At 45.3% G+C, this 26,983-nt stretch overlaps 1 protein-coding gene across 5 annotated transcripts in view; it reads left to right on the forward strand.

The window, feature by feature from the left end:
* LOC102372651 (sodium- and chloride-dependent GABA transporter 2) overlaps positions 1-26,983 on the forward strand; it is a 50,030-nt gene that overhangs the window by 20,641 nt on the left and 2,406 nt on the right. For 4 of the 5 annotated variants that reach the window (XM_025209049.1, XM_025209050.1, XM_025209048.1 and 1 more), the window contains 7 exons: positions 3,966-4,100; positions 17,350-17,453; positions 21,446-21,570; positions 22,249-22,361; positions 23,295-23,432; positions 26,040-26,142; positions 26,418-26,518. In XM_025209049.1, the coding sequence (XP_025064834.1) occupies positions 3,966-4,100; positions 17,350-17,453; positions 21,446-21,570; positions 22,249-22,361; positions 23,295-23,432; positions 26,040-26,142; positions 26,418-26,518 (819 nt within the window). Of the gene's footprint in view, positions 1-3,965; positions 4,101-17,349; positions 17,454-21,445; positions 21,571-22,248; positions 22,362-23,294; positions 23,433-24,873; positions 24,987-26,039; positions 26,143-26,417; positions 26,519-26,983 lie in introns of all 5 variants that reach the window. The other variant, XR_003095041.1, reaches the window with a different exon arrangement.

Here is a 26,983-nt window from a genome sequence, read left to right on the forward strand (position 1 = left end):
AATAATGAAGTGACAGAGAGTAGACTGTGTTAACTTGCTAAATGTAGAAAAGCCCTGTCTTAAATGAGTGATAAACATCTGCCAGTGTTTGAAACTCTCTGTATGGGGTGTAAGGTCAGAGCATCACACACACTCTTGGAAAATTCATTACGAATGACTGCAAATGTTGCTGATCTGGGTTTCTTTACTTGCCCCTCTGGCATCATTTGAGTACGAGATGAAATTTGAACGTATGAAGGACACCTAAGCAGCTGGCATCAAGGACGACATTCTTGTAATTCCTCACTTCAAGTGAGGATATAATGCAAACATTTTTGCCCTGTCATATCCTAAAGTGATGCACAGAAAAAAAAGCGTGAATCTGAATTTCAAGAAAAGCATGATTTGCATTTCAGTGTAAAGTAGTATAGACCCTGCATTACTGCAGATAGTTACTTCGCTGGCTACAGATTCATTCTATGACAGAGATCATGGGACTGCCTCCTAACCTTACAAAAGCAAAATATATTCTTCTATAGATGGCAAAACAGGATTTTTTCTTAGACTGAGAGCTATTTCTGGAAGAAACCCTCTTTTAACTGGAATCCAGTCCCTGCCCGAGGCTTCTCATTGCTGTTGCAATACAAATAATTGATAATCCTAGTAAAATGAATTAATAAAGTACTTACCTTGATCCCAACAAGGAACTAAATTACAAGCAGAGGTGGTGCAGCAATGCTCTAGGGAGTTTGGCTGCTATGTTATATATAAAAATCCTTCATGCCACCATAACAAATATCATGTACAAATGAGGAAGCAAGCTATATGAAACTAGATTTGGATGCAAGCACTTTCAACAACATATGTAAAGTACTGTAGTTGAATCCAACTCTCAACTGCTTAGATCAGTCTGGAGGAAACCCCTTGTTGGACCCCTGTCCCTATTACAAGATAAACTCTCCAGCTGCAGAAAGATAATGGTCTTATATATTGCCCAGGAAAATATACATCCTTTATGGACATTAGTATCTGTGCCAACACTGATGTTGGGATTAGTATGCAGGCACATAATCAGGAAATGATGGAAATTAGAGGCAACTGAAAAGGAAGATTAGATAAAGGATTTGAAACAAATAATATAACATGGATGTGCAGACACTAGAAAGATTATTTCATGTCCTCAAGTAAGGATGAACTTTTGATTTTGGATGGCATGTCTTCCCTGTCTGTAAAGGAACAGTTACCATTTAAAGTGGAAAAACTTGTCCTGAAGAGATTAAATCATGAACAGTTACCATGTAACAGTTACCATCACATTACAACAAAATAAGTGAATGTGAATCCTAACTAAGCATATAGACATGAAAAAATCCAGAGACCCCTTGGTGCATTCTTTTGGCTTAATATACCTCAACAAATTGAGCAACTTTTTGGAAGATGTTCACTATGACTTAAAAAAGTATATGGAGAAATACAAGAAAAGCACAGCGCAACTCTACGTGAAATGCTAGTAAACCAATGGGAGCACTTGGGCATGATTTGTTTATGTGGAAAAACAGACTACAGTGTGTCATTGTTATCAAATCCTGTAGTAATTAACCTGAACAATCCCCAAAGTACCACAGTAATTTCAAAACTGAAGGTTATATTTGCCAAACATGGAATCCCTGAAAGGATTAACTCTGATTTTGGCCGTCAATATTCCTCCAAACAATGCAGCTATTTTGTTAAAGTAAAGGATTTCAAACATGTCCGAGTAAGTCCACATTATCCATGGGACAAGCATGAGAACAGTAAGAAGCGTTGCATCAAGCAACAGTTAGATACCTTCACCCTGTCTGGGTCTAAGTGTCAGGATGCTTCTGTTAACAGACCCATGTCATTCTGTCCTGCTGTAAGTGAGATGCCTTTGTTTCATGTTGCTCTCTACCTAGGAACACCTGCAACATGAAGCAGCAAGTGTAAGACATAAGCCAGTTGCTTGCCCCAGAGTTGAATGCTGGTGCTTCAGCACAGTTGAGACAGGATGGTGGCCACTGGAAGTATTTTGCTTTGCAAGAGGCAAATTGTGTAGTAGTAATAAAAACGAACATTAATGCACCTCTAATTTGGTCTAGTTGCCAGAAAACCATTGAGTTCTCCAAACCTGCTCACTCCATCTTTACTATAATGGAACATAGAGTATCAGAAACTGATAGGCACACCTATCAGAATGGGACTTGTAGGCATTGTTTTTCTATTTGCAATCACAAACTGAGCTTCTGTAAGTATTGGCTGGATCTATGTTGCCCTCTTGACATTGAGAAGCACCTATATCTATTTGTTTACCCGATATGCCTCCCCAGAAAAGCTCAGGGAAATTTTAGACTGCAGGGTTTTAGATAGAACAGCATGGAGTAAATGGACTGCTGTCTTAAAACCTCCAGGCAGCAGAGGTATGTTCTTTACACCAAAAAGAGCTGTAATGATTATTCCTTCCTTCTAGGTATGATTCACCTCAAACCAATTCCTTGGTGATACTATACTATGAAGGGATGTATTCAGATGGGCTACTGTTACCTGCATGCATCTCATGGGTTTATTTAGATAATGTTCTATTGGACCACTCCCACCTAGGGAGCTTGCCATGATTAACAGAGTGTTCATTTGAACCAACACATGGGAACAGGATATTGAGGCACCATATCTTCAGCTAAGATTAATCAGTGCAACTATGTTGAATTCAATAAAGTTACTCTGACTTATTTTGGCAAAAGGCCTGGCCTGAGGTCTCACTATACATAATGTGTATATATACTATATGTCTATGATGTTCCCATGGTGACCTTACTAACCATCCAATAACAGAGAATTCCTTTCTCCTGTGCTTTAACCAAGACTCTATAATTGAAACCCAAACTTTTCCTTTGCCTCCCACTTACTGACCCTCTTGTCTGATCTGTGTCTTTCTAATATATCGTTCTATACAAATCTATGGTGGGCCCTCACCTTGAACATGCTGTGCAGTTCTGCATCTCAAAAAGGATGTATTTAGAACTGGAAAAAGTACAGAGAAGGGCAACCAAAATGATCAGCGATACAGAGCAATTGTCATACCAGAAGAAACTGGCTAGGAATCTTCAGTTTGGAAAGAAGAAGGCTGAGACATAGTAAATAACAGTTCCCTATTCACTCTGTCCACCATCAATACAAAGTCAAGAAGGGTATGGACAAAGTGAATAGGGAATTGTTATTCACCAAGTCCCAGAATACTAGAACTAGGGAGCACCCTCTGCAAATAGGAGACAGGTTTAAAACTAACAACAGAAACTTTTTTTAGGCAGTGTGTTTGCTACTTTATGGTACTCATTGCCACAGGAAGTTGTAGAAGCAGATAGCATAGCCAGATTCAAAAAGGGATTAGACAAATTCATGTATGGCAGATCTATTAACAGTTATTAAGCAGAACGGTCAGAGATGTTTCTTTTGGCATTTTTAAACCAGTGACTGTGAATGCCAGGAACAGTAATGAATGGGGGGGCAGGTCACTCTAGGTATACCCTGTTCCATGCGGTCCCTCCAAAGCAGGGGTGCTCAAACTCTGGCCTCCAGCACTGTGTCATCTGGCCTGTGGGGAGCCCCCATGGGCCTGCATGCTAGATCAAGTGCATAGGGTAGTGTGGGGTCTGGTCCCAGTGCACAGGAGTTGGGCAGGGGCAGTGTGGGAGCTGTCAGAGTCTGATTCTGGCTGGGTGGGGGGCAGTGTGGTGCCCCTGGCACCTGATCTGAAACTGAGCACCAGTGCTGTAAAGCTTCTGCTCCTGCCACTGTCAGCCTGTTGGTCTAGATAGACCACTGGTCTGAGCCAGTACGGCACGTCTTATGTTCTTATGTTCTCTTGCACTGCCTTTGTGTCCTTGATAGCAATGATCAGTTGGAACCTTAGGGTTCCTAGCTGTTACTATGAGCTGATCTCTCATACATACTCTGTTTTATCTTCCTTCCAGGTGGTATACTTCACTGCTACGTTCCCATACCTTATGCTGGTAGTTCTGCTGATCAGGGGAGTCTCTCTGCCAGGAGCTTTCCGGGGGATCCTGTTCTATCTTTACCCAGACCTCACTCGTCTCAGGGACCCCCAGGTAAGATGGAAGGAGGATCGTATGATTGAGCTGGGCTATGATGTGTGCATGTCTCTTTCCCATTCATTTCCCTTCCTTATCTTCTCATCCCCATTTTCCCTCCTTTGTCTAGTTCTATTTCTTGTTCTGCTCCAACACTTACTCTTTCTTCTTCATTCTTTATTCTCTATCTCTTGTTTTTATTCCTGTATGAACTTAGTCCACACTGATGTTGGTAAGTGTGCTGCTGACATCACCAGCTGACCTCACTGGTCTATTCTGTTCACTCTTCTATTCTTTACTTTCCAGCAGAGTTGCTGAAATCTCAGAGTCCTTTACCTCTGGTATGGCTCTTGGTGGGCTTGGGGCTGATGTGAATGGCAGGTGATGAAGGCTGTAGACACTATTAATAGGGTCTCTCAGCTGTTTGGTGACACTGTTTTCTGGAGAAACTCAGGGTAAAACTCCACCCTTCTCCAAAAGTAGACACAGGGTGTTTGAAGCCCCCAGAAACTATGCATTTTATTTCTTTATTTTTTTAAGGATGTGCTGCCATGACAAATGCCATTGGAGGCCATCAGCTCTACATAACCCCTCCTGCAGTATGTTGGGGGAGGGTACTTCTGAACACTGCTGTAATGTTAGTCCACGAAAGCCCCTGATCCCAGTCCCCCTTGTTTTCCTCTCCACCCCCCTTCCCTCAGTTAGAAATTCCTGCCAGTTTGACTGAAGGTTCAGTGCCCGACTGCCGTTTTTAATCTCTTCAGGACAAGTTCTTCCACGTTAAATCCTGGCTCCAGCTGAGCTGCTGTACCAGTCTTTGTGCGAAGGTGTCTCCAAAGGAGATTAAAGGGTGCCTGCCTGGAAAATAGGTCAGCAAAACCCCTCGTAACCCTTTTTAACCCTTTCTGGTCCAGCCAAAGCATTTTCTCTTTGCAGTCTACTGTGTAAAGGCACAGGGAGGTATGGCCCATGCTATATCCATCTCCTTCAGTGAACCTTCCCGTGCACTGAGAATGCAGCTCTTGGGGATGTGAGGACCATTATCTAATGGTTCCAGTAAGGTACTTGGAGGCAGGATTCCCTTGTTTCAGTTCTTAAAGCCAGAGAAGCTGTAGCTGAACTGAGTTGGTTACTTTGACCAAAACTCTCAAGCCTGGGTGCCCACTGTCAGCTGCCAGCATTTGAGTTTAGGCATCTTATTAAAAGTAGCTTGGTTTTTATCTAGTTAAAAACAGGGGAAGCCAGAGCTGCTCAGCACTTCTGCAAATCACACTTACCTGTGTGCCCAAGGAGCGACTCAGAAGCTTAACTAATAATGCTGCCTTTTGTCTTTCCATTTCTCCATCTGTACAAGGAAGGTGTTGGTACTGACCTCCCTCACTAAAACCTCTTAGGGCTTGCCTACATTAGGGAGCTGCTGCTGCTTATTTATAGCTATTCCCACAGTCTCTTGGCAGAGCCCCCTAGTGGTGATGCAGCATATGGCAACAGAAGTGTTTTTTCTGCCAAGTAGGTTCTTCATGAAAGGATGACATTTGCCTTAGCTGGCAAAGCTCTCATCTCTTCGCAGAGATGAGTCCAGACTGAGTGTTTGCCTGCAAAACTTTGTAGTATAGAACAGACCTTAGCATGGAATTATTCAAAAGCAGCTAAATGACTTCTCAGTCTATGCTGGAAATCTTTGTCGCTATAGTAAATGTTGGTTAGGTGTGAGGATTTTTTTTTAAATGACATTTTTATAAGATTCACTTACACTGGCATAAAAGTCCATTGGCCAAAACAGCTTATTTCACTCAGGGAATTGGTATTACCTATAGAAGAAAAAGCATATTTCTGCTGATATGAAATGTGTCTGTGCTACCTTCATACTAGCAAAGCCTTTATAGTGTTGTCCAGGCTTTAGAAGCACAGTCCCTATGGAGAGTCAGTGACCCACATCTCTATGAGGCACTACTGAATATCCCAGCTTGGCTACTTATAAGTAACTGAACTTCCTTGGTGGAAGTACTTTGGAAATGCAAAGTTAACCCCCACACAAAACAGTCTCAAAGAACTTAATAAGGCTAGAACCTATAAGGTGGAGAGTTTATTTCCTTAAAATGTCAGGTTTGGGAAGTGCTTTGTTTCATGGCTGTTCCTTCTCCCTTTTTCTTATAATCCTAGTGAATTGTAGAGAAAGTAATCAACTTTTGATTGTTCTTGATCATCCTATAGAATTTAACAGCAATGCTCTGAACTTCTGTTAAACTCTTGAAGACTTTCCCACAAGGGAAGCAATGGGCTCATTAGCATCTAAAACCCGACACATACCTGGTCCCAAAAGCTCCTCTGCACTAGGATAGTAGGGCAAGATCAGAATTCAAAATGATCTTAACAAATTGGAGAAAGTGTCTGAAACCAACAGGGTGAAAAACTCAAAAAGCACGGACAAAAGTGCTCCATTTACGGAAGGAGAAATCAAATGCACTCATACAAAATGGGTAACACCTGGGTAAGCAGCAGTGCAGTAGGGAAGGGTATGGGGGTTATAGTGGGTCACAAATTAACCATACATCAGCAATGCAATTCTGCTGTGATAAAGCAATATTTGTTCTGGGGTCTATTGGTAGAAGCATTGTCTGCAAGACAGAATTATATATATAAAGGGCTTAGTCTCTCAGTCTGTTTACTGTCCGTAACACTCTTGGAGCACTCTGACTGGTTGTCTCAGCAGCCAATCACAATGTTTACTGAAATACCCAATCAGAGTGCTCTGCACAGACAGAGTGGTCTGCAGAGTGCCACCATGACAGCAGGGACGGAGGGGATGGCAGGACAAGCTCCACCACCCCTTCCCCCCACTGCTCCTGGGAGGTGGCGGCCTTGCAGGGCAGTGGGTGGTGGCTCTCCGTCCCCCTCCACCCCCTGTCATTCCTGATGGGCAATTGGCTGGTGTAATTATACCTTCCTATTTGGCATTGAGGAACCTCAGCTGAAATACTATGTCCAGTTTTCAGTACCACACTTGAAGGAAGATGATGATAAAATTAGGGAGTCCAGAGAAGAGCAATCAGAATGATAAAGAGCATTAGAAAACCTGACCTATAAGGAAAGGTTGAAGAGATTTGGCTTGTTTAGTCTTGAAGGGGAGAAAGTGTAGGAGGCATAGATTTTTCAGTAGATAAAAGGCCGATATAAAGGAGATGGTGACCAGTTCTCTCTTTTTTTCCTGGAGGAAGTGCAAGAAAGAGGCCTTTACACAATGAACAAACTGAACTTTTCCTTCAGATCTTGCTAGAAGCCTGTCCTCCTCTCATTTGCTGCCTGGCTCAGATGAACTAGATCTGCCTGCATAAGAGCTAGTTGTTTGTATTACAGCAGTGCTAAAAGGCCCTTGTTAGGGCATGTAGCCCCTTCACACTGTATAGATACACAGGAAGATATGGTTATTGACCCAAAGGGCCCAGTCTAGGTCCCACCTCTGTAGTCACACCCACACAGCTGGACCGGTCTGGTTACACAGTCCCACTGAAGCTGCTGAGGCATTGCATGCTTTTGAGGGGTCAAGTGTCTGCCACCAAATGAAGCAGTTGCAGAACTGAGGCTTAAGTTGGGAAAAGCCATAATAAGCAAGTATGGCCAACAACAAAAGTAATGAGATCCCAGGGCTATATCGTTTAACAACGAGCTCAACTCTGAAGGCTGCTTAACCCATGGACCCATACCCAGTAAGCACATGCATACCTGAGGAGATCCATTGATTTTGGTGGCATTATTTTTGCTTAAAAATAAGCACATGCATCTGTGCTGTTCTGGATCTAGAGTACTCAGCAGGTGAGGACTGAGCCTGGTGTGCATTACTGAATCCCATTTAGCTGCCGGTATAAACTGCTGTCCAGTCCAATTTGTATTTTTTATGATGCGCTGTCTACTTCTCTTATGGTTTTTGTTGCTCAAATTTTTGCTTGTTCTTCTTCATCCCTGCCTTTTAAAAAGGTCTATTTTTCTCCCCTCTCATTCCATTATTTAGTTTTTTCCTATTTCCAGTTTTTTTAACCAGTATTTGTCTCCCCCCCCCGCAAATGCTTACCTTAAGCTGCTCAGTTGCCCAAGACCCCATGCTTCATCCTCCTTCAAAACAGTGACTGCTTTTGTTCTGCACTTATAGCTCTTTGTTAGCTGTAGTTCATGGATCAGAGGAGGGTCCCAGATGATGTTACGGGGAACCAGGTCTGGAGGAATGGATGTAGCATGGCACTGTAGGAATGTGCTGCAGCAGGGGTGCTCAGATACATTGAGAGGGGCAGGGTTAGGTCTGCAAGGGTGGCCCACCGGGAAGGATCAGACACATTCATGACTTTGTTATTGAACATGTCTGGGGCAGATGCCACTGCTGGGGACAGAAGGCTGCTCAGGAGTGAGCTACACAACCCGAGTTGACCACTGGGATGATTGAGGAAGGGTAGTGTTCACGTGTCTCAGGGGGATATGACTGACCTACATGGCTAAACACTAGGCCTTATTTCCAGTTTGGGAGGGGAGGGGAAGGGGTAGGTTTAGATTTCCCTGCTGCAGTTGGAGGTCCAGAGAAGCACGAGCATGAGCCCCTCACCCTCACCCGCTGCTGCTTCACTGCTGGGGGGCCTTGATGCTTCACAGCAAGGATGGAGGTTGGTTGGACCTGCTAAATGTTATTTGTTCCCTTTATTTATTTTTCCCAGCAAGCCTTCAGCTGACTCTACGTTCTTGTGTGGTTTTTTTTCACCACCCCTGCTTTCCAGCTCTGAGAAACCTTGTGGGTGCGTGCGTTTGTATGTTTTTGTCCTGCAGGGTTGTGCTTATGTGTGTGCGTGCATGTGCACAGAGGCTGTTTGCTTACACAATGTTCTGCTCTCTGCTGTGCAACTCTATCCCTGACAGTATCTTTGTACACATGGCTGCAGGGCTTCCTTGGCTTTGCATTGGCAGGGAACTTGTGGGACTACAGTAGACTGCTGCTTTTTCCATCCATCCATCCACGGGGGCAGTGATATGCCTACTTGCCTAGTCCGCAGCTGTCCTAGCAGACTATGTGAGCATCTCTTAGATGTCCTGAGCCTCTGCTTGTGCTCTTGTTTTGCATGTCCAGGTTTTTCCTTGTCCCTTTGCAGGGGTGTCATGCAGCAGGATAATGATGTGAAGGAATGATGCTTCTTTGTATTTCCTGTCTTCTGGGCCCCACGTACTAAATGGTTCAGGCCAGGGTGTCCATTCCAGTGGCCAAAGATCCCTTACTCTCTTTTGTTGTGGGCCTGTAATGGGATGTCTAAGTGGGATGGCCTACAGCTGTGTTTGTCTTGGTGTTTTCTCCTTCCCCTCATTATGTGTCTCAGACTTGCCCAGTTTGTGGAACTGGGACCTTGTTTTGCTGGCCAGGTCGCTCAGCCTGTGGCTGTACACCCACGCTGCGTTTGTCCTCAGTGCTGACACTGAAAGAACAATTAGTGAAATCTTTTTAATCCATCAAACAGCAGGACGGGACCAGGCAAAAGGCAGGCTGTAAAACTCTGCTTCCTGGGCTGTGTAAACAAGGAGCAGGGAGTGAATGCCCCCTACCCCAGCTCTTTCTGCAAGCTGCTGAACTTTGCAGTGTAAAACTGAAACCTATTTGCTTCCTTGCGGGGTTTAAAGGACAAAGGAATGCTGGCCCTGTTCTGTCAGCTTAGTCGTTTGTGAGCTCACAGAGGTAAAGAGCCCTTGTTGCTCTGTGCACACCGTGCAATGTGCATACTTTATAATAGCCTTGTGATTATGTTTGGCACTTCTGACAGGAAGCGTAGGCTGGAGGGAGGTGTGTGGGGCTGGGAGGCAGGAGCTTCCAAACTCCAAAGCCTTGGTTTTTGCTGTGGTGACTTGAGATGCCTATAGCCTGATTTTTCAGAAAAGGAGGGAGAATGATAGCGGTGTCTATGCTCTGCCATTTGTTGTCCTGGTTCACTGGGCAGACAAGATATGAGAAGTAAAGGGAATCCTTTCAAAGGCATTAGTATCTTGTGGCAGCTTCTCTTTCAGCTCCTTTCAACATGGTGGTGTTAGAGAGCATCAATGCGATCCCTCCCAGTTCTACTCCGGGAGCAGTCCAGCTTACATGCCACCCTTTGCTCAGGGTTGTGCCCAAAAGACATACTCTGGCCCTTGGGCTATAAACTCTTTGGGACAAGAACGTTTTTTCTCTATGTGCTGATACAGCTGTAAGCACATATGGCTTTGCTCATAGGCCCACTCCTACAACAGATGATGTTAATAATAATTAGCTGAGCACTATGGGAAATTGGGCCTTTGGTGTCCCAAATGGAATCCAGAGATCTTGGAAACCCCTCTAGTAAATTCAGACCTAAGAGACTTGTCCTTGTTGCCTAGTGAGCAAGGACCATGTTCCAGCAAGCAGGTAGCACCTCCGAGTACTGTTTATGCCCACTGGCTCCAGTTTCTGATGGCTCTTCCGTTGGCTTATGTCCAAGTTAAGTACCTCCTTTGTTTTTTGTGAATGGTGATGTAACCTGGTTTGTGTTCACACGTGTTTGGGGAAGGTGACTATCTGCAGCTGTGAAAAGAAGGACATGTAGATTCCAAGGAAGAAAATGCTATGTGCTCTTTTCCTGCTTTTATATGCTCCCAGTTTTCCCAGTCAGTGAGCAGAAACAAGATCACGTGACCTAAGCTCGTACTTTCTGTCTTGCACTACCAGTCGCTTGTGGTATGGTGGCAACCCAGATTGCTAAGCTTTCTCTATGGCAAGCACTAGGTACAAGCTACTGTCACATACAGGCTGAACTGAGGCTAGGGAAGTTGCTGCTGGAATGCGCCTCCCTCTCCCTGCTCCTGTCTTGGTGAACTGCACTGCCTCTGACCATGGTCCTCAAAGTAGTGAGACCATCCAGGGGGAAGTGGTGGGAGGAAATTAAGGGAGGATAAAAGCAGTTTTGCAGAGGGAGCAAGGGCAGTATTTGTATGGGGGAGTAGCTGATACCAATGGCAATTTCAGTGGTCAGTGTCGTGCTGTGTGTCTCTGTTTTGATGGTCTTTAATATGCACTGCAGCACTGGGAAGTGGAGAGGTGCTCCTGGCAGATGTATTTTGGGGGGTCCAGAAACCAGGAGACAGGAACTGTTCTTACTCAGCAGTCAGTGTGGCCATAGAAACCCCTGCAGGCAATAGCAAGGTGGAAGTACAGAGGGAAGGATGCTTCCAGCTCTACCTATTGGCTTTACTTCATGCTTTGGCTGATTATGACCCCTGGTGTTTCCAGGCAAACTTGCTTGAATGCCCCAGGTCTCAGGCTAAGTAAATAAGGCTAGTTCATTATTTCAGGAGAAAGGCTGGGGACTTGGGCAAACAGTGAGAATGGTACTAAAACAGCTGAGAAAGGACAGAGGCATGGGAATCACAGCCTCTGGCCAGCCCTTGGCAGGCTCAGAAATATCTATCTTGGAATCTGAAGGAAGAGCAGGATTAATTTTGTGACTAGGGCACAGAATAAAACTGACTAGTCCTTCCTTTCTTGCCACACATAGTGTGACCTTCCATAGGCCAGTTCATGTCTCTGTGCCTCTGTTGTCCCATGTCTTTAATGGGGACAGTAACAGTTCAGCACCTCATAGCATGATGTCCTTATTTTGTGCATTATGTGCAGATTGTAATAACATTCTTTCCTAAAATGGCACCATCCATTATTTGTGAAGTCCTTTGAGATCTTCCAAAGGAAGGAGCTATTTCAGTGCAGAGTATTATTAAATTCCAGGCTACGTAATGAATCAAACAGAGCTGAGAAAAATAAAGGAACATCCTCTAGCAAGCTATAACCATTCTGGATAACTGCAGCTTGGGCATGGAGGTTCAAGTTAAAAGCAGAGTAGGAGGTTACTTTGGTGGACAGGAACAAATGAAGCATAAAGGAAAATGAATCATGCATTGAATGTCCTGGATAACCCAAATAATTGCTACCAAGCATCAAATGATTATCCAGCTCATCGGGATGCCAGAGGAGTCTGATAAACCAGATAAAACTGAACTGCTGTCCTTGGTAATGATGTTCCTTTTACACTGGTGGTGGAAAAGAGCTCAGTATACTAAAGCAGATCCTCTTTTAGCACAACATCATGATCAGCTACTGTAACATTTTTACCTGACAGGATTTTTTGTTAGAGATGAGAGGAATGTTTGGATGGCTGAAAAAATATATTTCCTCCCAGACTTTAGTGCAGAGAAATATGAGAAATGAATTGGGGGTGAAGGGGAAGGGGAGAGAGGGGAATGGTATTTTTCTTTTTAAACAGAGTAGTTAGTCCATGTAACCCAATATGAAATGTCGTCTAATGGTAGCTCTGCGTTAGGCATGGGGAGGAACCCATCATGATAAATTTAGAACCTTCGACTTGTCAAGGGGACCTGGAGAACTTGGCCTACACAAGTAGAGGGAAATCAGAGGAACCTGTACAATAGAACTTCACAGATAACAAGTATTTTCTTTGAACCAATGGCAGGCTCCCTCAGATCGCCCTTGAAGATCTGCTTTCAACCAGGCAAGAGAAGGGAGTGGAGTGTCCTCTGACCCAGTTTTTTTTAACTGAAAAATAAGAATGCCTGTAAACATGTTTTCTTAGGGAAGAAAGAACAAATGAACCACTACACAATGGGAGGTGAGTGGTTAGGCAGTAGCATTGATGAAAAGAATTTGGAGGTTTTGGTGGATCACAGACTCTCTATGACTCAGTGGTGTCATGCAGTCCCTCCCCCCCAAAACAAAACAAACAAAACCCCCACAACAAAACAAAAAACCCCAAATACAACTTTAGCCACCATTAAATGCAATAGAATACATATGACTGAGGGAGGGAATAGCATCACCCTAGTCAGTGCTAGTTAAGCCCCAGCTAGTATACTGCATACAAATCTGGCTGCTGCAGTTTAAGAAGCATGTGGAGAAACTGAAGAGGATGATAAAGGTGGCAGAGATGGTGAAGGATTTGAAATGCAGACTCTATGAGGAAAGGCTGAAAGAACTAGGTATGTTTAGTTTGGTGAAAAGGAGATTACTTGTCTATCCCATCTGCCAACCCACAAATACATTGTAATAAACACTGTTCCTTTGAGCTGAGTGTAAAACAATACTCTTGTCTTTCCATTCATAACAGATTTTCAATAATCAATCATGGGAGGATTTTGATATACCCTTAAAGTGCAAGGGTGGTTGTTGTTTGGGTTGGGTTTTTTTGTGGTTTATTTTTTTTAAACTTTCCTATGCCTAGATCTTACTATTCTGCTGTTTCCAATCCAGTTTTACCCTCTGAATCTCCTGGCCTCACACCTAGGGCCTAAGTACAGACATTCAAAAGAGCTGAGCCTGAGTCGATTCAATCTTTGCAGGTCAGTCTAACCTGTGTAGATTTCACTGGCAAGCAAGTGAGCAAACATTCACTTTTGATTCTGGAAATGCAGCCACATGCCTGCAGTGGCCCAGGCCAGAAGCCAGGGGGCACTAGAGCAAGCGCTCCCTTCCCTTCTGCAGTGGCTGGAAGGCGGGAGGGAAGCTGAGCTGAGGGTGGGGCATAGCCAGGCCTTAGCAGGCCTGAGTATGATTAGTGAGGGGTTTAAACCCCAACCCTGGTCTGCAGGGACCCCAGTTGGGGTGTGCCTGGAGGAGGAGGGGGTGTGCCAGGCTTTTGGGTGGTGCAGAAAAGGAGCATGGCCAGACCCCAGCCAGATGCCAGCCCTGTATGGCCCCCTAAGGTGAAGCGGGGCAGGGAGGGAGTTTATTTCTCCCTTCTTCCTCTGGTACTGCAGCTGGGGTCTGCCTGGCCAGGGAACAGCAGCCCCTATCAGGGTCCCTCCCCCCTTGCTACTCCAGAGGCATGGCCCAACGCCTACCCAGCATGGCCCCCTAAGGTGAAAGGGGCAGGGAGGGGGTTTATTTTGCCCCCTCCCTCCGCTCTCCCACTGGGGGACTGCAGCCAGTGTCTGCCAGCTCTGGCCGCCACCTCCACTGCTCACACCTGGCCAGGCAGACCCTGACTGGGGCCCCCCAGTGGGAGAGGGGAGGGAGGGGAAATAAACCCCCTCCCTGCCCCCTTTGCCTCAGGGGGCCATGCTGGGGGCTGGTGTCTGACCACCCCCCGGCCCTGCCATTGGAGTAGTGATGGCGGGGAAAGACCCTGACAGAGGCAGCAGCCCCTGTTGTGGTGTCCTGGGGAGCGCAAGCCTCTTTCCGGTGGTGGGGGGCTGCACTGTGGGTGGGAGCAGGGCTGACAGAGCTGCCACAGCCTGTGTGGCAACAGTGGTGGGGCTCAGAGGGGGGGCCATGGAGGGGCTAAGCCAAAGTTTGGAGTGGACATAGCCCCCCCAAATCCCCTCACTTGCCCTGTGCAGGCTGCGGCAGCTCTGCCCACCCCATTCCTGCCTGCAGCACAGCCTCCCCACAACATTGGGAAGAGGCTTGCTGCTCCAGCAGCAGGGGCGTGGGCATGGCCAGATGCCGGCCCCAGCATGGCCCCCTGAGGCAAAGCGGGTAGGGAGGGGGTTTATTCCTTCCTCCCTCCCCTCTCCCCCTGGGTGACCCCAGCTGGGTTCTGCCTGGCCAGGGGCAAGCGGCAGCAGCCAGGGCTGGCAGACCCTGTCTGCAATCCCCCAGTGAGAGGGGAGCGAGGTGGGGGAATAAATCCCCTCCCTGCTCCCTTTGCCTTAGGGGGTCATGCTGGGTCAATGTCTGGCCATGCCCATGCCTCTGCTCCAGCTAGGAAGCAGAGGGATGGGGCCAGTCCTGCTCTCTGGAGCAGAGAGCACAGCCCAGCCCAGGGCTGAAAAACATGCTGGGATGCTGGGGGACTGTGATTTAACTTAAACCAGGAAGGGGTCTGGGACAGAAGTTCCATAAACTGGTTTGACCTCAACCAGTTAAATCTGATGCTACATTCAACCCGGTTTATCTTAAACTAGTTTCTTCCATTTTGAAACTGGTTTATGTGCACTGAACTTTTGTTCTGTTATAGGTTTAAACCAGTTTCTGATCACTTAAACTGGTTTATGTGTAACTTCTGTCCCTAGCCTAAAAGGCTTGGTCCAACTTCCCCCTGGAATCATTGGCAGTCTTTCCATTGGCTTTAATGGAGTTTGGATTGAGAATGCTGGCTGGGTTGCTCACAGAAGAGACAGTCTACAGAAGCATTCAAAACAAAGTTTAGCATAAGGACATTGCCTTTTCTATTATACAGATTTTGCTTTTTTATGATGACTTAAGGGGGGAAGGAACATTTAATGCAGCTGTCTAATGAGGTAGAACAGATTTTCCTCCAGAAAATAACAGCGAAAGGATCATAGCATCCCTTATATAATGCACATCGACATGGGAACAAAAGTAAAAAGAAAGACAAAACTAAACCAACAATGACAATTGAATCGAATCAACACTGACACACATAATAGCCTGGGGGAAAAGAGCACTGGCTGATGAACCAGAAGACTTCTGGGAAAGGAACAATTCAATGGTGGAGGGTGGGGGGAGAATAAACATTAGTTGAAACCTTTGCTTTGAACATTCAGCATGAGATTTTAGCTAGTGTTGCTGTTCACCGAACTTGTACCAAAGAGAGATCCTTTTTGCCACCCTTTTTAAGGAGTAACTATAGAGAAAGGGGTATTTGGGCCATGTACATGACAAAAGCCAAGCCATTATGAGAGATGTTTCAGTTGTGCCCCAAGACGTGTGGCTTTTCTTAGGTTCAGAAACAGGGGTCTGATTCAAAGCCTGATGGAATCTAAAGTAGTCTTCCCATTAGCTTCAACGGACACTGATGAGACTGTGAAACCAAGGTTCCTGACTACCTTGTATTCATTTAAATCAGTTGCTCACAACCTTTATAAACTTGAGGCAGCTTTTGGAAAATGCCAGCTCTGATTGATTACAGCTAAATAATAATACAATTCTTCTGTTGCAAAGAACTCCAAAGACCACAACAGGTCAAAATGGTTTTAAAATGATGAATTCCTATTTGAAATATCTAGGTTTATCCTGTGAATCATGTTTGCTTTACCTACCAGTGTGAATGTTGCATGGCATCCTGTGGCATCCTTGAAAAGATCTGAATGGTACCCTGGTTGAGAATCTCTGCTTTAAATATTCCATAGCCTCTCTTGCATCAGAAAGCTGAGATGGTATCTATGGTGTGTGGGCCAAATTATAATTTGACTAATTATAACCTTCCTAGCAAACTATTCTTTACCCTCCCTCTTCCTTCCCCTTCTCCCCACAATTATTTTGCAGTGTTTATAACAAAGAGACATTTTCTCTCTCTTCTCCCCAGAAGAGGAAACATTTCAATGGTGGTTGGTTGATCTTTTTCTATACAGTTCTTAAACAGCATCAAGAATCTTAATGAGAAAAGCAGTATAACATAGAAGGTGTTAGGATTAATAATTATGGTGGTTGTCTTCTTCCTCACTGAGAACTTCTTTTGTGGATTTTCTCTGCTTAACGCTTTGATGAAGCCTAATGAATGAAAGTGAATAGTATCTGCAATTATGTAAAACTAGACTTCGATTGAAGTTGGCATTGACAGACATCTGATATAACTTCCTGAGACCTTTTGTATGTGCTCTTGACAATGATGGAGAAGTGTTGTTCCAATGCACCTCATGTCCCCTGAGACAGACTAAAACCTTGGTTTATTTTTTAGCAACATCTTTTATTATAACAGCTTTAATTACTTCTAGCATCGTTTCAATAAAATGAAATTGTTTTGTATCTTAAAATCAAATCTCTGAGCCAAATGATACTATAATGAATTTCATTAAGCACTTTTCTAATGCTTGGGATTGGAACTGCCCAACTGTGTCTTATAGCTTCTGCTCTGATATGTTCTTTGTTGCTATTTGGAGACCTCTGAGAGCCACAAACCCCTGTAGATTGCATTAAAGGAAAAATTAAGATTGAAAGTCACAGGTACCTCTGTCTTCACAAGGTCTTGGAAATTCCCCTGTACATTGCTGTTAACATGGACTGTGCCCTAGAATTCAAGAGTATCTCTGCCTGCAGCTCTATATTACAGTGTATCTCAGTATGTTGCTGTACTGTAGACCATGCTTGTATGCCTGCCCCATTCCACCTTCCAATTTCCCTCACTGTCACTGTCCTTCACGCAGGTTACGTCAGCTTCGGAGCCCAGCTGTGTGTCCTTACATGGTTTTGTAGATCTGGGTATCTGTACACTGTGCTGGCCTTTTCTCCTCCTCACCTCTGTTTGTGTCTCCCTTGCAGGTATGGATGGATGCGGGCACTCAGATCTTCTTTTCTTATGCCATTTGTTTGGGATGCCTGACAGCTTTGGGCAGCTACAACAAATACCATAATAACTGTTACAGGTAACTGGGACATAATTATATTCTTCAAGTAGTCTTTCTCCTTCCTCCTTTCTAAATACTGCTACAGATGATAGACAAAAGTGCTGATGGAGACAACTGACCAGTTTAGGTTTGAGAAAAGGCCTCATGGTCCCTTTTTACCTGAGACAAAACAGCACAAATTTTGCAGTAGTTTTACTTAATGCAGTTGCTTTTGCCTCATATTTGAAATCAAGTCTGTGGTTAGATATTGGGAGGAACTTTCTGGCTATGAGAGGGTCAAACACTGGAACAGATTTGAGGCTGTGAAATCTCTCATTGGAAATTTTGAAGTAGCAGGTAGAAAGACTTTTTGTCTGAGATAGGTTAGATTGGGGTGATTCCCCTGTGAGCAGAGGGACTGGAATAGGTGACCTCTTAAGGTCCCTTACAGCTGTTTTTCTCCAATTCCATGTTCTGTCCCTAGGAAGAACTTCAGAAATTTCGCAGCTATCTCCCAGCTGAGAGGTCCTGCCTCTCCATGCAACACTTGTTTATATTGTCCGGAGTCCTTTTAAATCTTACTTGGGACAGAATCCTGTTTGATTCCAATAAGCACAAACAGCATTTTTGGAGGCCTGTGAGTTGATTTTGATGATAGCAAAATGAAGGGTCAGTAGCATTCCATGAAATGTTTTTCCATGAAATTCAGCCAGTCTATCTTCACCTTGTAATTATAATTCCCTTTGCTGCTTTGGCCCGGTCCCTCACACAGCTGACAAGGCACCCACTCCTCCTGTCCAGTAACACACCTTGCCACTCATCTTGGAACTTGCAAATAATAGTGCCAAATATATTTCACTCCTAATCTTCATTGCCCTCCTCCTGTTCTGCTCAGTGCTGGGCTACCCCTGAATGGAGACACTCAATCCTGTTAAATTGTACTGAACTGTCAGACTGAAGTGCTCAGGTGGGGAATAATGTTGGAGGAAACTCATTTTCAGTTTAGACACTTCTGACATTTGGAACCAAAAGTGTCCAATGGTAAAAGGCTAGTGCAATAAGCTAAGGAGCTCCAGAGACTTGCCCACTTGCAAGTAAGAAAACTTGTTATTTTGATGCAATATTTATTTGTCAGCAGAGCTGGTTTTAGGAACAAGTAATGAAGGCAATTGCTGTGGGCCCAACTAAGCTAAGTAAGTGCAAGTCATCTACTGTGGGATTAAGACGTGGACAAGCCTCGCATCTTGGCCTCAGACTTGTGAGGGCCCTGAGCAAGCACTGGCTTTGTTAGGGCAATCTCCCTATAAATTGCACACAGCAGGAAAAACTAGGACATTGCATTTGCTATCTAAACAAGTCCCTCCATCTGCCAGAAAAAATTTACTCTTTAGATTGTGATTTCTTTTCTTTGCATTGTCATTTGTTGTTGTTATGGCAGGTTTACATGGTGCTTTACAGACTACTAAAAGATAAAAGCTGTATATCGAGGTCTTTTCCCGTTAAATTAAGATGACGTTTCATTGCTAGTTATGAGGCTCTGGATGCCTGTCCAGTGAGAACTGTACCAGGACATTCTTTCATTTGAGGGGAGGAAAAAGTATGGGAGAGGAAGGAACTGTGGATTAGTGATTTAGGTCTGGGACAATTTGTTAGAAGGTCTGGGTTCTGTTCTGGATTTGCTGCTGACCTGCTGGCTGGTCTTGGGCAACTTCATTAATTATCTGTCTCTCCATTTCCCCACTATAAAATGGAGAATGTGACAATGGTCTGCCTCATAGTGAGTTTGTGTAGGATTTCAGGAGCCTCAACTGCAAGGCACTAAAAAGCAGTAGAATGTGTGGTTGTCCTGCACAAGCTATTTAATCACATTACCATCAAATATTAATAATTTGCAACTGAACTCTGCAGTTGAATAGCAATGTATTTTTGGTATCCATCCTTCAACTTTTTCGTTCCCCAATTGCAGTCCCGCATCTCAAGAGATCTGCCCTACCTTTTGCAGGCCTGGCTTACATAGTCAAAATGATTAATTTTCCATCTAGCAAAGGAATATAACAGCATGGGGCACCAAAGAGTCCTATGAGGATCACTGTTATTCAATGTTGTTACTAATCACCTGGAAAAGGGGGCTACGTTAGGTGACAGCATTTGCTAGTGAGACAAAGTTATTTAGGTGGGTCAAAACTAATGCAGATCATGGAGAACTGCAGAAAGAACAAACCTCTAATAAATACATCAAATTGGTAAACACCAGAGTGGGAAAAGGGCTATTTAAAGTAAAAGACAGTGGTGGCACAAGCAGTGGTGGCTCATACAAATGGTATGAGCTGGTATCAGATACATTTAGGTAGGAAATTAGAAGGTTTCTAACTGTTGGGACATTGAAGGTCTGGAACTGCCTCCCAATAGGAAATCTTGGTGGCACAAAAAGCTGAGCTAGTTTTTGCGAAGGAGTTTGATAAAATTATGAAAGGGGTGATAGCCTGTGGTTGCCAGGTTACTGGAGTGAACTATGTAAACGGTGCCTTTCCAGCCTGATGTTCCTACATAATTAAAATAGGTGATTGGGAAACATTGTGGCAGATGCTGCTCAGTGGTGACAAATGTAAAGTAATGTATGCAGGAAAGACTAATTTAACTATTTCTGCACCTCAGGAATGCTAACCACACTGAAACTTCTCTCATAGAACAGTTGGGTGCCATTGTGGACAGTTCAATAAAGATATTTATTCAATGTGTGTGTGTGGGGGAGTATAAATAAAGATATTTATTCGATGTGTGTGTGGAGGCATTTATAACGCAGATAAAATGTTAGGCTCTTTAAGGAAAAAGGGAGAGATGGTAATACTGACTATATTGAATGCTCTTACAGAAATCTATAGTATACTTTTTCCCAAAATGGTGTGTTCAGTTCTGGTCCCTACATTTCTAAACATGTAGCAGAAACAGGGATCCAAGACAGCCATTGACAATAATTAGATATGGAGAGAGATTAGAATATGAACAGAAATTGAATATAGATCATGGCTGTTTAGTATTAAAGAGGAGATGAATAAAAGATGACATGGTAGATGCTAAAAAGAATGCTTTCAAATGAGTGATTTAGAGAAAGTAAATTGGGTGCTCCTATTTATTTTTTCTCCTAATGTATGAACCAGAGGATATCCAATGGCACTAAAAATGCTGAATTTAAAACTGATGTTAAGAAATGTATTAGTGCTTCCCCACACGCATGTACTTCCAAGCACAAATGACTTCTAGAACTTGCTACCATAAGACTTCATTGGGGCTAAATGGGATACAACAAAAAGAACTGGGCTTTAAAGAGGTAACTTTTCTGGGGCCTTTTTATGATGCATCCAGTAATTGCCACAGACAGTTCATGGGTCTGATCCTGCATAGCAATTCCTTCAGGAAGGGAGGGGCGGGGGGAGGCCCCCATGATTAGTGCTGACCTGAGATTGGGACCCCCAGGTTCAAGTCCCTTGGTCTGCCCTAGACTCACTGTGTGGCTTAGGGCAGGTCACTCTGTCTCTCCATGGGTCAGTTCAGTCTGTCTGCAGTGGGGAGTAATGCCCACCTGATGGGGGTGTGGTGTGGACAGATAAGATTGTTAGGACTCCATTGGTACAGTATGATGAGCAGAGAGAAATCAGTGTTAATTATTGAGAGGTCCAGGTTTATTTCAGGTCTTGTGACATTATGTGGTTGTCACTGTGCAAGACGAGGATGCTGCCTCAACATGTGATGATGCTGCATCATGCTGTGGCCGTGCAAATATCCTGTATTTATCCTTACATACATTCACAGGCTCGTGGTGTCCAGATACCTGCACAGAAACTGCTAGTATAGACTAGAACCTGTGTACATCTCTAGGAGGACACTTTTGTCTCCTTTGCTGCTGTCCCTGGCTGGTGCTTATTTTTGATTGCCTTGCCTTTCCCTTCCTTCACCCCCTCCAATATGCTGATACTTTTCTCTTATTGGCTGGCTGGGCCCCCAGGCTGATGCTCATCTCTTCTCCTTCCCAGGGACTGCATCGCTCTTTGTTTTCTGAACAGTGGCACAAGTTTTGTGGCTGGCTTTGCAATCTTTTCCATCTTGGGCTTTATGGCTGAGGAGCAGGGAGTGCCTATTTCTGAGGTAGCTGAGTCAGGTGAGTAGGTTCTGTGTTCAGGACACAGCGAGGCCATCCTGTGTCTGCCTGCTCCTAACATCGGGTTCCTTTTCTGCACTACCTGAGAAAAAAGTTCACATAAAGAGCAGAGCAATGTACAGAGAGGTAGATAGATACCCATCCCCAAGCTGCTGGCCCTATAGTAATGAACTCTAGCCTAACTAGACTTATTGCAACTGCAGGTCCAAATCTCAGCAGAGTCCACTCATCCTCCTGAGGTAGGAAAGAAATGTCTCATAGTGTTTACTGTGTGAGGATCTTTTACACACAACCTTAAGAGCTAAAGCCATGTCTGCCTTGCCTGGATACTAAGCCTCTTCTCAGAGGGTTTTGCTCCATCCCTCAGCCATCATGATGGAACTGGAGCCTGCTGTGGCTCTTCTCCACTCCCCCTTGGTCCTATAGATGTAGCCTGCTCTTTTTCCTCCACTCTGTCTCCCAGCACTGAAGCCTTTTGGTCACTGGCTGCTAGCGACAGGGAGTGCGCTGTGGAAGGTGAGTATGTACTGTGCAGCTGGATGGACTCTGAAGACCAGTTCTGAGCAGTGCTGAGCTGCTATGATGACCTCTTCTTCCCTTTCTTAGAGGCTGCTAGTATAGCTGCTGGCTTTCAGATCTGGCCATCACTACCTGCCATAAATTACCTTCTCTTTTCAGGGCCTGGTCTGGCATTTATTGCTTACCCTCGAGCTGTGGTCATGCTGCCTTTTTCCCCACTCTGGGCCTGCTTTTTCTTCCTGATGGTCGTTTTGCTTGGACTGGATAGCCAGGTAAAGACACATGCACACATTTGTCCCTCTTGACTGGCAGATAGGCAGTCCCACTGAACTTTGTGATTCCATGGCTAGGCTGGTATCTGTCCCTAAACCTGCTTGTTTAAAACCAGCCTGGATATGTTTTTGATTGCATGCTCTTTGAGGAAAGGACTGTTTCAGAGCCTGGACATGCAACACGCTACTGTCACAACACGCAATGCAATAGCTTTGGACAGCCATGTAAATCACACCAGGATCAGAAGCAGACTAGCCAGCAGCTTATTCCAGTATTACAGGTTGTAGGCTATGAGATCCCTTGCCAATTATGCCTGTTTATCTTGTGCAATATCTGCCCTGGAGTGTACATAAGACACACAACCTCTACCGTGTTGTACAGTATGCTAGTGCGGTTTTATTACTGAGGCTCTCGGGGGTAATTCTATACCAGGTTGGGTGACATTACTCAGTTTGTGTGCAGAGGTTTGAACCATCTACACACTCATTGAACCATCTGCACAGCAATATAAAAGTCAGTTACATGAGTGTAGACATTCTTGTGTGTCCAGCTGCTTAGTCTGTGTTTGCAGTGCCTAGTACCAGCAGGGCCCAGTCTGATCTGGATGCTGATCTGATGCTGGATGCTGCAGTCTGATCTGGGCCCAGTCTGATGCTGTTGCCATGACCTCGAGTCTCCCCATTCCAGATGTCATGGGGAAAGTTTCTTGGCTGTGTAGGAAGGGATTTGGATAGATATCCTGTAAACTGTGCAGCCCCTATGCAGTACCCATAGCTTATTCAAAGATCACAGGATCACAGAGTGTTTGGGGCATTCTCTGGGCTTCAGGTTTTGCAGTATCCATGTGCTGAGAGTGGGGGAATGAAGAGTAGAGGAGAAATGAAGCTGGTGTAATAGGAGTGAGCTGATGGGCATGTGAATTCTCTTCCTAGTTTGTCTGTGTGGAGAGCCTGGTGACAGCACTCGTTGATATGTATCCTAACATCTTCCGGAAGAAAAACCGCCGAGAGATCCTTATTCTACTTGTTTCCATCCTCTCATACCTGATAGGACTGATTATGCTTACTGAGGTAGGTTACAGCTCATAATCTGTGTGATGCTCTTGTCATGCCCAACTGGAATCGGAACAGAAAGAGGGCCCTAGGCCTTGTGGGTGGTCTGGGAGCATGTAATTTTTCCAGAGGCTCAGTGGGTCAGTGCTCAGATGGGAGACCCAAAGAAGGCCAATAGGTGCTGTTAGATGTGTTGTTACTGGGTCAGCAGCAGGGATCCTGGTTTTCTCAGATAAAAATAGCAAATTCTCTAGTACAAAAAAAATTGTGAATTGTAAATTCTCTGTGAATACAATGTTCAGTATTCAACTGAAACATTGTATCAATTGAATACAATGTTTTATTGATGTGTATACAGTTTTAAAGAAATTTGGGAGCCTACCAGTGCCTCAATTACTCTAATAAAAGAAATTCTAAATACCTATATATTTTGGCATTTCATTTTGGGCTTTTCATCATGGAAAATCAGAGTTCCTGCTGCCCCCCTCACTTACATGGAGGCACGGAGCTGGCCATGGGGCTTCCAGCACTCCATCAGGAAGCCACCCATGGAGCCTGCCTGGACTGATAGTGCATGACTCCATGACTCCGTGTGTGGCTCCCGCTTGGCCTGGTGGCACGCAGCTCCCAGTCCACATGCCATTGGGCTGGCTGGCCTTTGCCATGGGGCTTCCCACGGACACCTCCTGGCTCCCTCAGCCCCCACCCATACACCCCCACCTGCTCTGCTGGCTCTTCCCATAGCCCCACCCCCAGCCCTGCACCTACACCTGCACCCACCCCACAGGGCCCCCTCACCCAGCACTGCTGGTGCCCCCCATCCCTGACCCCCAGCCACCCCAGACCACTGGAGGGGGCCCCCAGCTGCCCCCAGCCTGCTGCAAGTCCCACTTACCCCAAAGACTCCAGGAGGGAAAGTGAGCCTGAGCCAAGCCCTGGCTGCCTGAGAGTCTCAGGCCCTGCCCCATCCCCCTTTCCCTCTCCATTGGGACAGGTCTTAGGGTCTGTCACCCTTTTTGCAAGAAGCCTGTGCATGCTTGAACTCTACCAGCCTGCAGAGAGCTCTTTGCAAACATGGAAAATCTGTGGGTATCTCCATTAAAATAAAAAACCCACTTTTTTTCTTTGTTAAAAGGAAAAATCTGTGGGTTTTTTCCATTTTTCTGAGGGAAATGGAAAACCTGGATTCCTGACCAGCAGGTAGTGCTTTTTCCTCTGAACTCAGTACAAATTGCTAGTAGGCACACTCATGCTGGAGGTGTCAACTTTTGGGTAAGATTTTAAAGTGGCTTGTAGTGGACTTGTAAGATCCTGGGGTGTCTTCTAACAAAGTGGGGGTAGTTGCAGTGATCCACCCAGTTCCAACCTAGGCAACTGCAGTTTCCTTCCCCTGTGATACTTTTCAGATATTGCATTTTTCCCTTCCTGTCCTAAACCCTTGGATCCTGTTCTTCTGTAGACATGTAGCCTGGACATCCATCCAACTACCAACTGGGTAGATTCAGGCTGGATATCAGGAGGTGCTACTTCGCTGTCGAGGCGGCTAGGACCTGGAATCTACTTCCAAGTGAGGTGGTGCTGGCTCCTACCCTGGGGGTCTTTAGGAGGAGGTTGGATGAACACCTTGCTGGGGTCATTTGACCCCAGTACTTTTTCCTGTCATGGTAGGGGGTCAGACTTGATGATCTGCTCAGGTCCCTTCCGACCTTACCAACTATGAAACTATCCCACCTTGACATCAGAGTGAATTGCTAGAAGTTAAGATTCTGGTCACTGTTTTGCAAAGCAAAGCAAGCCATAGCCCCATCTCAGTTGCAAATTAATTGAGACCTTTTGCCCTCCTTCCTCCTACCTGACTAGCTAGCAATTTGCATTTACAGTGAAATATGATGAGACTTACTCTGACCTTGTGTACATCGGTGAAATTCTGCTGGTGTACGAGCTGGGATGAACCAGAATCGTGCCTAGTTTCCCTGTTAGCAGAGGAAGGGGCTATTGTCCAGGGGCTGGTGGTCTTTCTTTGCCTCTTCCTGCATTTCTTTGAGCCTGATTTTGAACAGCTGCCTCTAGCTTTGTACTGGCACTTTGGGGCCTGGAATTCACTGCAGCAGTGCCTGCAGATCAAGGAAGGTAAGTACCTGAAGGGCCAAGAGGTGAGCCCATGATGATGGGCCTGAGGAATTCATGCACAGTCTTGATGCATATTTGGAGGCTGAGTTTGGAAAATCAGGGACACTAAGCCTTTTTGCCTTTGAGGTGTCTTTCTCTGTTTGTTTTTGTCAGAATTATTTTTTCCAGTCTGTCTTAAATAGCCACAGGTGCCCAGATAGACAGTAACTTGCCTTTTTACTTCTCATGGAAATGAGGGTCCATAGACAGAGCACCGATGGTCTACTGAGACTGGGATTTTGAGGCAGGTCCCTGGCACTGCTTCATATTTGGGGTATAAGGGGAGTGGCTTTTTCTGCTTGCAGTTGACTGAAATTGTGCTGTAAGGGAGCAGAAAGTCACCAAGGATTCTTGGTAGAATGGAGCTGGTTCTTTCTCTGGATAAACCTCTTCACTAGTTCCTGATTTAGATTTCTCTCTCCTCTCTCCATTCCCTACCTCCTTTCCCCTTCCCAGGGTGGGATGTACATTTTCCAACTATTTGATTATTATGCTGCCAGTGGCATGTGCCTGCTCTTCGTTGCCATCTTTGAGACGCTCTGTATTGGCTGGGTGTACGGTAAGTGGGAGTCGATGAGTTTTAATGACTCGGAGCCTTCTGCCTGGTTCTCTGTGGGGCTGGTCTCTCAATCAGTCCACGGGTCTTCTTGATAAACCTGATACCCTTGTACCCTTCCTTTTATGTGTCCTTGCTTGAGCATCCTGGGATGAAGATGGTGGGAGGTTGTGCCTCACAGCAGTGCCCAGTGGGAGTTGGTTGGATTCCTGCAAGAGAAGCTACCTCTGTTACTGTTGTTCCTTCTGTTAATAGGGTACCTCTTCCCTTCCCTTCAGGAGCTGACCGTTTCTATGATAATATTGAAGACATGATTGGCTATCGGCCATGGCCTCTTATCAAGTACTGCTGGTTATTCATCACACCAGCGGTCTGCCTGGTGAGAGCTGGCAGGACACTGGGGGCCACCAGTGTGCATCTGGGAAGGGTGGAACTGGGTTTCGGCCACTGTGGGAGTGGGGAGACTGGGTCACTGTTCGTAGTGCTTGGGTCCCTGTCTTGGGACCAAGTTAAATAGGTAGCAAGTACGCTGTGAAACTGCAGTGGGGAAGGAGCAAAGATTGTAATATAATGAGCTGTCTTGGGGTGTCTTGTCACAGTATCTGTGAAGGACAACAAGAGCCCTATGACCTTTGACTGCTCCTTTGGGTGAAGTGGCCCGTGGTTTGGAAATCTGCTTCTGTGTGAATGGATTAAATGATCCCCATGGCAGCTGTATGTGCCCAGGACATGGTTTAGTCATGGAATAACTGGGAGCAGATTACTAGACAGTAGCTATGACTACTGCTAGGGCAAGCTGGTTGAGATGTAGTGGGCTTTTGCTGCTGGGTCAGTGGCAGGGGCG

Source organism: Alligator sinensis, unplaced genomic scaffold, assembly GCF_000455745.1.
Source record: "Alligator sinensis unplaced genomic scaffold, ASM45574v1 scaffold659_1, whole genome shotgun sequence".
In the NCBI taxonomy this organism is placed as follows: domain Eukaryota; kingdom Metazoa; phylum Chordata; order Crocodylia; family Alligatoridae; genus Alligator; species Alligator sinensis.